General features: G+C 43.8%; 1 protein-coding gene across 1 annotated transcript in view; it reads left to right on the forward strand.

Moving 5' to 3' along the window:
* The window catches only part of prdm6 (PR/SET domain 6), an 88,331-nt gene that overhangs the window by 5,720 nt on the left and 70,169 nt on the right, over positions 1-12,442 (forward strand). Inside the window, exons 3-4 of the mRNA XM_022769078.1 lie at positions 5,550-5,698; positions 6,604-6,762. Of these exons, the coding sequence (XP_022624799.1) occupies positions 5,550-5,698; positions 6,604-6,762 (308 nt within the window). The remainder of the gene's footprint in view (positions 1-5,549; positions 5,699-6,603; positions 6,763-12,442) is intronic.

Below are 12,442 nucleotides of genomic sequence, written 5' to 3' on the forward strand. Positions count from 1 at the left end.
TCATATTCTCCATCATCAGCGTTTGTTCCCGTCATTTATTTCTAACTGGAGCCTTTTTATAATAAAGTGTAAAACACATTAACATTTAATAATCAGTCACTATAAGGCTCCTTTTACCAGTTAGAAATGGTAATAACTCATGAGTCAGATTAATGAGTAGTGAGCATTGACTTGATCTTGTCAAATAGTGAGCTGCATCAATGTGTGAAAACTGTGTTATAACATGTTTATAATTGTTTATTTATGATAAAGTGTCAACAACCAAATTATAAACCATTTATACGTCCAGTCGTATTGTAAAGTAGGGCGTGATTATGTCTCTGAAATTGTATTTATTTTTCTTACAAAACTAATTCACCAAAAAAAACAAAAAACAGACTGGAACAACCGAACACACTTCCTGTAAAATCCACATTTCATCCATTAATTTAACTGTTTAATCTGTAGATTGAATTTGATTTTAAATGTATTTAAATTTAAAAACTGTTGTTTGAAACACTCGGCCATGTTTCTGCTTCTGGAGGAGGATGATAAATAACTTTTGTTAAATTTACATTCAGTCAAACTTTACGATATTTAGTAGAAACATTAAATTCAGGCTTTAAAAACCAACATGTATTTAATCAGAGAATATAACCTCTTTATGTCAGGTCACCTAACATTACAGAGGACACGAGCTCTGTCCTCTTTGTCCTGGAAGTCTTTTATTGTGAAGGTGCAGGAAATGTTTATTTAGATTAACAATAAAAGCGTTTCTGTTTTTCCTGATCGGTCGTCATGGACGACATGTTAGCAGAAATCTACACGTCCGGCGGACACAGAGCGACGTGACGGCTCGTGTGTTGTTTGGTTTCCCGCTCTTTTAGCTCAGAGTTTGGTCTCCACCAGCTGCTCTCTGACCGAGTGTGTCAGCTGGTCGAGGACAGTTTCTCTTTTTTTTCCCTCCTGATGAAACCTGAGGCTGAACCGGAGAGTAAATGTCCCGTAAAATGAAAAATAGTAGCTAAAAGAGGTGAAAAGCTCCAGAGAGCTTTTTGTTTCGCTGTGGGTTCACAGAGCGGAGCGGCGGCCTCGCTGTGTGGTCCGTCCTCATCTGGACTCACAGCTGTGTTGGAAACAAACGCAGCTATTAACAACCATAGACTTTATGAAGTGTGATGGTTCTGTGGAGGAGAAATCCAGCAGCTTGTTGCTGAACCTCGACCTTCTCAGTGATCGGTGCTCCTCGTGGCGAAGAGTCAGGAAGTGAGGAGGCGAGGAGTCAGGAAGTGAGGAGGCGAGGAGGCAGAGAAGTGAGGAGGCGAGGAGGCAGAGAAGTGAGGAGGCGAGGAGGCAGAGAAGTGAGGAGGCGAGGAGGCAGAGAAGTGAGGAGGCGAGGAGGCAGAGAAGTGAGGAGGCGAGGAGGCAGAGAAGTGAGGAGGCGAGGAGGCAGAGAAGTGAGGAGGCGAGGAGGCAGAGAAGTGAGGAGGCGAGGAGGCAGAGAAGTGAGGAGGCGAGGAGGCAGAGAAGTGAGGAGGCGAGGAGGCAGAGAAGTGAGGAGGCGAGGAGGCAGAGAAGTGAGGAGGCGAGGAGGCAGAGAAGTGAGGAGGCGAGGAGGCAGAGAAGTGAGGAGGCGAGGAGGCAGAGAAGTGAGGAGGCGAGGAGGCAGAGAAGTGAGGAGGCGAGGAGGCAGAGAAGTGAGGAGGCGAGGAGGCAGAGAAGTGAGGAGGCGAGGAGGCAGAGAAGTGAGGAGGCGAGGAGGCAGAGAAGTGAGGAGGCGAGGAGGCAGAGAAGTGAGGAGGCGAGGAGGCAGAGAAGTGAGGAGGCGAGGAGGCAGAGAAGTGAGGAGGCGAGGAGGCAGAGAAGTGAGGAGGCGAGGAGGCAGAGAAGTGAGGAGGCGAGGAGGCAGAGAAGTGAGGAGGCGAGGAGGCAGAGAAGTGAGGAGGCGAGGAGGCAGAGAAGTGAGGAGGCGAGGAGGCAGAGAAGTGAGGAGGCGAGGAGGCAGAGAAGTGAGGAGGCGAGGAGGCAGAGAAGTGAGGAGGCGAGGAGGCAGAGAAGTGAGGAGGCGAGGAGGCAGAGAAGTGAGGAGGCGAGGAGGCAGAGAAGTGAGGAGGCGAGGAGGCAGAGAAGTGAGGAGGCGAGGAGGCAGAGAAGTGAGGAGGCGAGGAGGCAGAGAAGTGAGGAGGCGAGGAGGCAGAGAAGTGAGGAGGCGAGGAGGCAGAGAAGTGAGGAGGCGAGGAGGCAGAGAAGTGAGGAGGCGAGGAGGCAGAGAAGTGAGGAGGCGAGGAGGCAGAGAAGTGAGGAGGCGAGGAGGCAGAGAAGTGAGGAGGCGAGGAGGCAGAGAAGTGAGGAGGCGAGGAGGCAGAGAAGTGAGGAGGCGAGGAGGCAGAGAAGTGAGGAGGCGAGGAGGCAGAGAAGTGAGGAGGCGAGGAGGCAGAGAAGTGAGGAGGCGAGGAGGCAGAGAAGTGAGGAGGCGAGGAGGCAGAGAAGTGAGGAGGCGAGGAGGCAGAGAAGTGAGGAGGCGAGGAGGCAGAGAAGTGAGGAGGCGAGGAGGCAGAGAAGTGAGGAGGCGAGGAGGCAGAGAAGTGAGGAGGCGAGGAGGCAGAGAAGTGAGGAGGCGAGGAGGCAGAGAAGTGAGGAGGCGAGGAGGCAGAGAAGTGAGGAGGCGAGGAGTCAGGAAGAGAGGAGGCGAGGAGGCAGAGAAGTGCCAATGTACAAACTGGAAAGTGTCCATACCTGAACTTTTCCGTTGCTGCTGTGTTTATGAAGCAGACTAATACCTGAACTTGCTGCTGTGTTTATGAAGCAGACTAATACCTGAACTTGCTGCTGTGTTTATGAAGCAGACTAATACCTGAACCTTCAGAATAATGTGTTGCAGAGATAAAAACGTTTTGGCTTCGAGGTTTTTTTCAGGAAGGTACAAAAGAAAAAAAAGAAAAGCTGAGTTTGTGGAGGGAGCGTCAGTAAAACGTGGAAGGAAGTTGCCCGCAGACGTTTTAAGTGGAGATGGCGTCCGCCGCTCGGAGATCAGAGGCAGAGCGGAGCTGTCTAAACACTGGCGATGGATGTAACAGAATACTGAGTTTGAATGATGGGCGGCGAGGAGAACACGCCATAACAAGTTCACAGCCAGTTCATCAGTGTGAAAGAGGAAAGTGTTTCTGTGTTAGCATCTAGCTGCAAAACAAGACGGACTTCATCATCACAAAAACACATTCAATAATAACTTTTAATATTGTGTTGTAATAAGTCTTGTAATAATCGTCACAATAGTATTTAAATTAAAACAAATATATATTGATGTATATTATATTGCAAAACGTAATGTAATATATTAGAAAGTATTTTTAGAATATTAAAAACAACATATTAAAAAGTTTAATGGTCAAAAATAATTATTCAGATTCAGAACTAGATTGTAAATATATGAAAAACAATAAATATCACAGCGACTCGTGGATTTTAATATAGTGACTATGAGGCTCCATGTTTGTGTTTCATGAAGTGATGAAACTTTATTTAAAACAGCAGCAGCAGCAGCAGCTGAGTGATGAGGTCGTCCTGTTGTTGTGTGGTCGTCTTTATTTTCTGTTGACATCAAACCTGTGACATCATCTCCTCACCGTCTCCTCTGTCTCCTCACCGTCTCCTCTGTCTCCTCACCGTCTCCTCTGTGTCCTCATCGTCTCCTCTGTCTCCTCATCATCTCCTCATCTCCTCTGTCTCCTCGTCTCCTCTGTCTCCTCATCGTCTCCTCATCTCCTCTGTCTCCTCTGTCTCATCATCGTCTCCTCTGTGTCCTCGTTTCCTCTGTCTCGTCATTGTCTCCTCTGTCTCCTCATCTCCTCTGTCTCCTCTGTTTCCTTGTCTCCTTGTCTCCTCTGTCTCCTCATTGTTTCCTCTGTCTCGTCATCGTCTCCTCGCCTCCTCTGTCTCCTCGTCTCCTTGTCTCCTTGTCTCCTTGTCTCCTCTGTGGTGTCTCAGACACATCAGTAACTTCATGAAAGTCTTTGTTAAAAACACTGAATTGAACTGATTGAATGAGTTTTGCTTCATGTTCAGATTCTCCACATTCGTCCAGATGTTGTCCAGATGTTGAGCTCTGTTTCAACTAATATTAACACAACAACACACAGGTGTCTGCACAATGTACCTGAGAACCTGGTGATTTTTTTATTCTTCTTTTCTTATTGTCAACAAAAAAAAAAAATCCCACATTCAGACCCGTCAGCGAACGCCTCAGACTGACAGGTGCTGTGTGTCTGATCCGCCACTGTTTCTCCTTTTGAATGGGATTTGCTGAGTTGAGTATAAACAGATTTTGTGACGATTTTAGACAGATTTTAGACGACTTTGATGATTCTTCGTTTTTTGTTCAAACTACTTGATCAGTATTTTATCATAAGTGTGAGTGTAATGCGTTAACGTGATTATTTGACACTAATGAGTTTCCGTACATTGATCCGGTGATTCAGATCAGCTGAGCTGGTTCCAACAGTTCACACACTGGAATAAAACTCTCAGTTTACGCTGCAGGATTGTGGAGAATTCAGCCTGTGAGATTTTTCCCATTTACTCGGCCGTGAACCTGTGTTACATTTAGTGGTTTATAAATGAGCGTAATCTGGTTTAATTAACTTCAATCAATCATGGTGTCGAAGCAGCCGTCGCTCTCTCAGATGGAGGATATTTAATTTTGGGAAAAACATAAAAAAAAAAGCAACATTAACATCCTGTTCCTCTCGGCCTCTCCTGCTCTGCGCCGCTCTGTGGGAGTTTTCTGTCCAGATAATAATCTCTCATTATGTTGCTACAGTCAATTAACATCCATTACTGTCAGACTACATCTCTGAGTAAATGTTGACGCTCGCTAATTCCCAGCAATACGCTGCTCGCCACATTTAACCTGGAAAAACACAGAGGACTGTTTCCCTCATTTGGACTTCGTCAGGATCCTGCTCCGTCTTTCCTTTTTCCCTTTTTCCTTCAGTTTCGGTTTTTCACTTTTTTACGCGACCACAGGAGCCAGAGCTGAAGGATCACTTCATCTTCTGACTGTAAACACCAATACAAAAACACTTCAGGTCAATGTTTAAACCATGAATCATTCCACCTGCTCTGCTGCTTCATGCACTTTTTAAATCTTTTAGTTTACACGATGCGTTCAGGGTTCCTGCAGGTCCACACGTCTCAAATTCAACATCAACGTTACTGTCTCCTGTGCAAAGAAAGGGGCCGTGGATAAAAGGATTTGCTGATGTCAGAATAAAAGACACTTAAAATAAATGAAAACATGGAAACACTGGTGTGACATAGAATAACAAATTTAAAATTCATAAAAAACTGTTAAATTATGATATAAGATGATTAAAATGAGAGACTCAGGACATAAACGCAGCGTTTAAACCTTAAAAATCTCATTTCAGTTACAGATGTTTTTGTCTTGTTTTTAAAGTAGCAGTTTGGCTTGTAAACCACATGCTGCATAAGTAAATGTTTTGTGTTGGTGTGTGTGATTTTTCTTTATTGTTATAAAAGGTTAAAGTCTGTTTAACCTTCGTCTCCAGGTTGCGACATGTGCGCAGACAACAGGAACGGCGAGTGTCCGATGCACGGCCCTCTTCACTCTCTGCGTCGACTCGTCGGCACCAGCAGCTCGGCGGCTCCCGTCACCCTGCCGGACGTCCCTGATTGGCTCAGAGACCTGCCCAGAGAGGTGAGACAGCTCCGCCCACCTGCCTGTCTGTCTGTCTGCCTGTCTGTCTGTCTGTCTGTCTGTCAACATCAGACAGTTTTCATTTACTGTGTCAAGATCAGATTCTGTTCTAACAAAGATTTTTAAATTTAAAATTTAAAAATGTCGTAACATCTGAAACAGGAGGAGCAGGTGAACTGGTCACCCCTCAGATGTCCTGTGGGCAGTGAACGCAGCGTCGCCCGTTTATAACAGCTGCTGTTTCTGAAGTCTTTATAACAGGCGGCTGCTTGGGGCCCCGTCAGGCTGGTGGGGGGGCCCCCGAGGGCTGACGAACTTTACTCCACAGCAATGTCTCAGAATGTGACTCCTCCCTCTGAAACAACCAATGACATATCAGCAGGAAACGTCCTTAAAGAGGCGTCGTGTTGATGACCACTGATCTTATAATGTGTCTTATTGACAACGTGACAGTCTTGAAGTTATTCACTGGATTATTTAGGTTTTTATTGTTCTTAATTTCTATATTTCTTTATATTTCTACTTTCAAAATCCTACTGATGTGAACATTTGGAAAAGAAAATATTAAAAAAAGTTTAAAGTTCGCACGTTTTTCATTGGCAGATTATTTATTACATAATGGTGATGAATGATGATTGGTAATTCTGTGCCCAGGCCCCAGAGGACTGTTGAATCACCACTGATGTGTTCAACACCAGTAATCCCTCAGAACGACCCGAGTGTGTTACGTGTTTACAGAACATCTGGACGAGCTGCTGCAGAAACTGTTTGATTTACATTTTCACTCGAAACTGGCTGATGCTCGTTGGCTCCAGTCGCTCCAGAAAATAGAAATATATAAACTGAAACGGAGGATTGTTTTTGTGTGTGTGTTTTTGACGTGTGTGCTGTGGCCGTGTGTTCAGGTGTGTCTCTGCACCAGCACAGTTCCTGGTCTGGGTTACGGGATCTGTGCGGCTCAGAGGATTCCTCAGGGAACCTGGATCGGCCCGTTTCAGGGAGTCCCTCTGCTGCTGGACAAACTGCAGTCCGGAGCCGTCAGGAACACGCGACACCTGTGGGAGGTGAGTGGGGGGGGGGGGTCACACTCTGTCACACTCTTCTTCTAGACTTCCTGTGGCCGCACGCTCAGGTCACTTTTATTCTTTTAGGGAGCAGATGTGTCGTATTCACAGGTTTTATCCTGAGCTCTGTGTGTTTGTGTGAATATATGTTTGTGTACTTGTGTGTGTCAGGTTGTGCAGTTCAGTGTGTGCGTGTGTGTGTGTGTGTGTGTGTTGTGGTCAGCGTCATGTCAGCTCTCAGTCCATTGATCAGAGCAGATTGTATTTACATACAGTGGCAGGAGAAAGTCAATGTGGCAGTTATAAACAGCTGCATTAGCACTTGGGGGGGGGGGGTAGAGGGTAGGAAGGGGGTGAGGGATGCTGGGAGACAGAGAGATAGATGAGTCCCTTGTGGCGGCGCTGGTAAAGGTCAGTCAGACGTCGGTTGACCGGACATCAGTCTCTCTGCTGTTGACCGCAGCAGGACGTCAGGAGGAGGGAGAGGGGAGGTTGGTGGGATGGAGGGTGTGTGGTGTGTGTGTGTTGTGTGTGTGTGTGTGTGACGGCATGAGTCGTGTGTGTGGTCGTGACCACAGCGTGTGAGGCAGCGCGAAGGGTCAAGGGGCCCGGCCACAGGTCCATCTATTGCCTCTGCATGGTCACCCAATAATTGGAGTCCCTCGATGCGCGCGCATGGATCTACGCCCTGGCGGCCGGCTCTATCCGGGGGAGATGCGCCTGTGAAGTTGCGGAGCTTCCCGTGGCACGTAGCCACTAATACCTAATGCCAGGCGGCCGGGTGGACGGCGCGCTTCCAAGACATTGTAGGCCAAGTCCAGCAGCCAGCGTCCCGTCAGGATCTTATGAAAGAGTTGAGTTCACTGATCATTAACTGTAATCATTAAATGAATTTAATGAGTTTCTCTGATGGAAGCTGCGTCGTCAGAGAGGTTTGGTTGGTTCTGGTGTTTGTTCCTCAGCTGTTAGAGTCACAGCGAAGCAGCAGTTAGTGTCTCAGCGTCTCTGATGTGACGTGTTTGTGAGCGGAGGGCGATGTGATTGGATGGTCCCGGTCAAGATGGCGTCTCTGGAGAATCACACTTTGGAAATATAAACAAAGACTGACATCCACCAGCTCAATCATACTTCATCATGGAAATTCATGTAGCTGCTCAGATTCAGAATGAGCTGTCAAAATATTTTCATATTTTATTATTATTACAAAAGAAGCAGATTTTAAAAGTAGATACTTATATTTTATAAACATAAAATCAATCTTTTTGACTGATCTGTTAAATATAATTTTTTTCTCTACAAATATTAAAATATCTTTTTTAATGATTTAAACAGACTTTATTTTATAAAACTTCTGTGCAGATTTACTTTATTTTTCTCATTATTAGAATTATTCCTATAGAATAAATTTTTCCACAAATTAATAAACCATTATTCTCAAACTTCATTAATCGTTAATGTAATCAGTCACTATTATTATTTTTCTCTCATGAAAGAGACCCGATATTTCTGATATTTAAGCTGTGATGAAATAATTATGAACAGAGTTTCTGAGTGTGAACCAGACTATAATTTATTTCTCCTCTTAAATACAGTAATTTAATGTCTGAGACTCTCAGTTGTATTATTTAAACACCTTTTTATTTTAAAGATTTGTTCTGTTTTCTTTCTTTTACCTGCATCCACTAAAGTCTGAAGTTTTTGTTTAAATAATTAGATATAATTTGATAATTTACATATTTTCCTTTAAATAAATAAATGTCTGTGTTCTATAAAAATATAGAAATCCAACCTTAAAAAAGGAAGAAAAAGACATTTCTAAATATATATTTTTTCCTGCACAAGTCATATGATAAACAATAAAATCTACGTGCAGGTGGGTGTAGAAATACTCATAAGACTGAGTTACAGCACAGGTTAATGTGTGCAGGTTTTATTGTCTAAAAGTTACAGAACAAGCAGAAAGAATCCCGGAGCAAAGAGGTGTGAAATGTGTCTATTTCAGGTTAATCACCCACATTAAGTTGTTTTACAGCTCAGGACCCACAGAGACTCGGATTCAAACACCTTTATACAGTTGTTGTGTTTGGACCCGGCAGAGAAAACCCTGCGACCCCTCCGTGGGGTCTCCGACCAGCCTTTGAAGCCCCTGGCCCCGGAGAAATGCCAATCCGATAACCCGACTCTAACCATCGGCAGATTATCGGCTGCCGGGCTTAAACCGGTCATTAGGCCTATTGATGAAGAAGCTTTACACACAGATCCCATTAAAACTCACTGGTTGTTAAACTCGCTTATTGACGCCCCCTAAAACAGGAAGAGATGCGTGTCCTATAGCCAATCAGGGAGCTTGTGTCATTTTGTCTATGGTGTCCAGGAAGGGCCAGTTTTAATTAAGACACTTGCCGTTACGTCCGGGTGGAGCAGTGGAGGATTTTCTGGTGCTGCAGTATTTTACGGCTCGACAAATTGATCTCCTGCGAGGCCGAGCTCAGTGTTTGAGTTTATGGAGGAATAATCCTTTAACTCCCGGAGTCTGTCCTGCGGTAAAGAGGCATGAGAAAGAAAGTTCAACACAAACATTATTTTATCATCAATATTATTCTTGTGATTTTTTTAATGCCATACATCTGGTCTGATTTCAGCACTGTGTAAATAGAGTTTAGTTTGGTGCTGAAACGAGCTTTAAAACGACAGACACTCAGTGAGGATCTGCTGCTTTTCTCATTGTAACATGTGTAATAACAGTTTGGGTTTTCGGCTGTTGGCTGTGGGAAACTGGTAACACCCCCAATCTAGCATTTATAAGCAGTATATAAACATTAATTAATGTTCATTGAATCTAAAACAAATGGTTTATAACACGCTGTAATGTAGTTATAAGCAGATTTAAGTGTTTATTCATATATTTGTTAAGTACTATAATTGTTTATAAATACTGTACATTAATAAACAGTTAAAATTATCCTTATAGCTGCTAACAACTACATTACAGTGTGTTATAAATTATTCATTAAAGCTCCTCCAGTGTAAAGGTCTCTGTCCATGTGTAGTGTGATTATAGATCAGCTCTAGCTTCTATATTAATACTGTGAAAGTATCAAAGCCTCAGTCCACAGAGAAATGCACACAGCCTGTATTCAGAAACTGAGCCTTAAAACCAGCCGTCAGGACTTCTGGAACTTTGTGATGTCACAACAAAGCAGTCACCAAGCCCCGCCCACCTGGACCCACCATCCAAACCTTGCAGGATTTGGTTTCTCTCAGTGTTTTTACCTGAAATCTGCTTTATTTTTATTGGATCACTCAGAAAACAGTCAGCCAATCAGAAGAGAGGCTCAGAGCCTCCTCTCTTCTGATTGGCTCACCGACCTGTTGTTACTAGAGCTGCAGAGAGAAGCCTGAGAGAGGAGATGTAAAACTACACTGAGATGGTTTTTATATCTTCTGATGGATCAACACTTCAAATAAAACACAGAAGAAGTGTATGTAAAGAAAATGAATCAGCACATTAATCAATGATAAAGACAATTTTATAGTTGGAAACTGTTTAAAATGAATTTGCATCAAAATGTAGTCAAGTAAATATATATATATTTATTTATTTATTTATCTCGTGTGATATATATATATATATATCTATATATATATATATATAGATATATATGTAGATAAATAAATCTCTCCTAGTGAAAGAAGTAAAATCTTAATCGAGTCAAAGCCAAATAAATACTTCCCACTTGTTTGACAGTTCTCGTTGAGGCCGTTTCTCAGTCTTTCCCTGCCTGGATGTTTCCAGAGGATTCGAACCGGTGACCTCCCGGTCCGAACCTCGAGGCCGTCTTGATTGAAAAGAATGTGCAGTGAAAACACGAGACCCGTCCTGACATCGAGGCTCTGACCTCGTCCTGCGGGGTTTTTTTTTTTTTTTTTTTTTACGGGAGTTTTCCTCCTGGACAGATCTGAGAGAGGACGAGCTGTCAGCGCCGAGTCAGAGAAAACAGCTCCAAACATGTGACTTCAGAGAGAAAACTTCAGCCGCACAGTTTGAGGCTAAATATTTTGTTAGTGTGGGATGATGATGAGACACATGAGGATTCAGAAAATTCCAGAGCGCCTGTTGGTATCTTGGCTTTTTGCATTATGAGACAGATAAAACTATTTTCTTTCTCTGTTTCTTGTAACTGAATCACAGTCGTCCGTCTGTACTTGGCTGTTGCTGCTCGGTCGTGTTTGTCCGTCTGTCCGTCAGCAGATCCCTGTTTTATTCCCCACAGATTTCCCATTGACTTTGTGTTTTCACTGGTCTGCGGTCGCAGCGTCCAGTAAAGCCTCTGTAATGTTTTCTTGACTGATGTCAGTGTTTCATGGCCGTTTAAACGTCTGTATTCTGGCTTTTATTACGTAATCGTTGATGGTTTTATGTCAGATTATGTGTTTCGGTTTCCTGTTGCTTGAGGCGCAATGACCGCATCGATATGATGCAGCGGTTCAATGGGTTTTCACTTTATCTGAAGAGACTTGAGAGCTGGAGACTGGAGGATACAGTGAGACAAAGCTCTTATTGTGAAATTAGTCCAAGTGCTGTCGGCAGCTTCTGCTGAGTGGTGAAAGAAGTGATGTAACGACTGCAGCAAACAGGATTATTGTAATGTCACGGAGCACAAACAGTCAAAGATATGAAAATTAGTCAAGAGGTTCCCATCCTTTTCTCACTCTTGTCCCACTTGAAAAACTCAAAAATGTTGACGCCCCAGATTCGACCGTGTTACAATACAGAGGCCAGATAATAAGTTCTCAGAGCACTTCTTATTTTAATGATCACGACTGAACATCCAGGATTGGACTGGAGGAGCAGGGAAACGTGTAGGAAGCGTCTGGACTGAACTCAGTATTTTTATTTTTATTCGATGGTGGGCCACTTGGTGATTCAGCCTCTGTGTCTGGACTCTTTGTCCTTTCTGACTCTTTGATCTCACTTTGATCCGACTGGGATAACGAGTGTTTGATGTGGTCCGGCAGTGACGTCATAAAAGTTTGAATCATCGTCTTATCACAGCGATGAAAAAAAACAATACAAGGAGTTTTTAAACATTTTGTGAAGATCGTTTTGTTTTAAAACATTAAAAACAATAATCTATATATCTATATATGTAAAAACTTTTTATAATTGAATTTTTGTCGCCACACCTGCAATACCTTCACCCACCTTCACCCGCTGTGTTCGTCCATACCTAAGCACTTTGTGACGTGTCGACCCTGTCTGTCGCCTCCAGCCTCAGGTCCAGTGGCTCCTACTCAACATGTACATATTTAAAAACACTTCACTAATATAATTCATTTCAAATAACTGGGCGAGTTCCTAAAACAGCTGCTCTCTGGTTTTTATCAAACAAACAGAAGGGAATTCTGCATTTTTTGAGGGGACTATTTTCAGTGGCGGATGAATCCACATTTTGGTGGAGTGTTTGTGGCAGCAGGACGGTGTGTGTGTGTGTGTGTGTGTGTGTGTGTGTCCGTGAGGATGAAGGAGCATGTGACACAGTGAGACCTTTGAAGCCAACATGGCCGCCTGCCTCCTGGTCACTCTCATCTTTTGTCTTGTCCAAACAAAACCATGAACAGAGCAGAGATCTGTATCAGGACCAGACCCGGCACCGAGGTGGACCCATGTGAATCAGAC

This window comes from Seriola dumerili, unplaced genomic scaffold (assembly GCF_002260705.1).
Source record: "Seriola dumerili isolate Sdu_G_001 unplaced genomic scaffold, Sdu_1.0 BDQW01002177.1, whole genome shotgun sequence".
Lineage (NCBI taxonomy): Eukaryota > Metazoa > Chordata > Actinopteri > Carangiformes > Carangidae > Seriola > Seriola dumerili.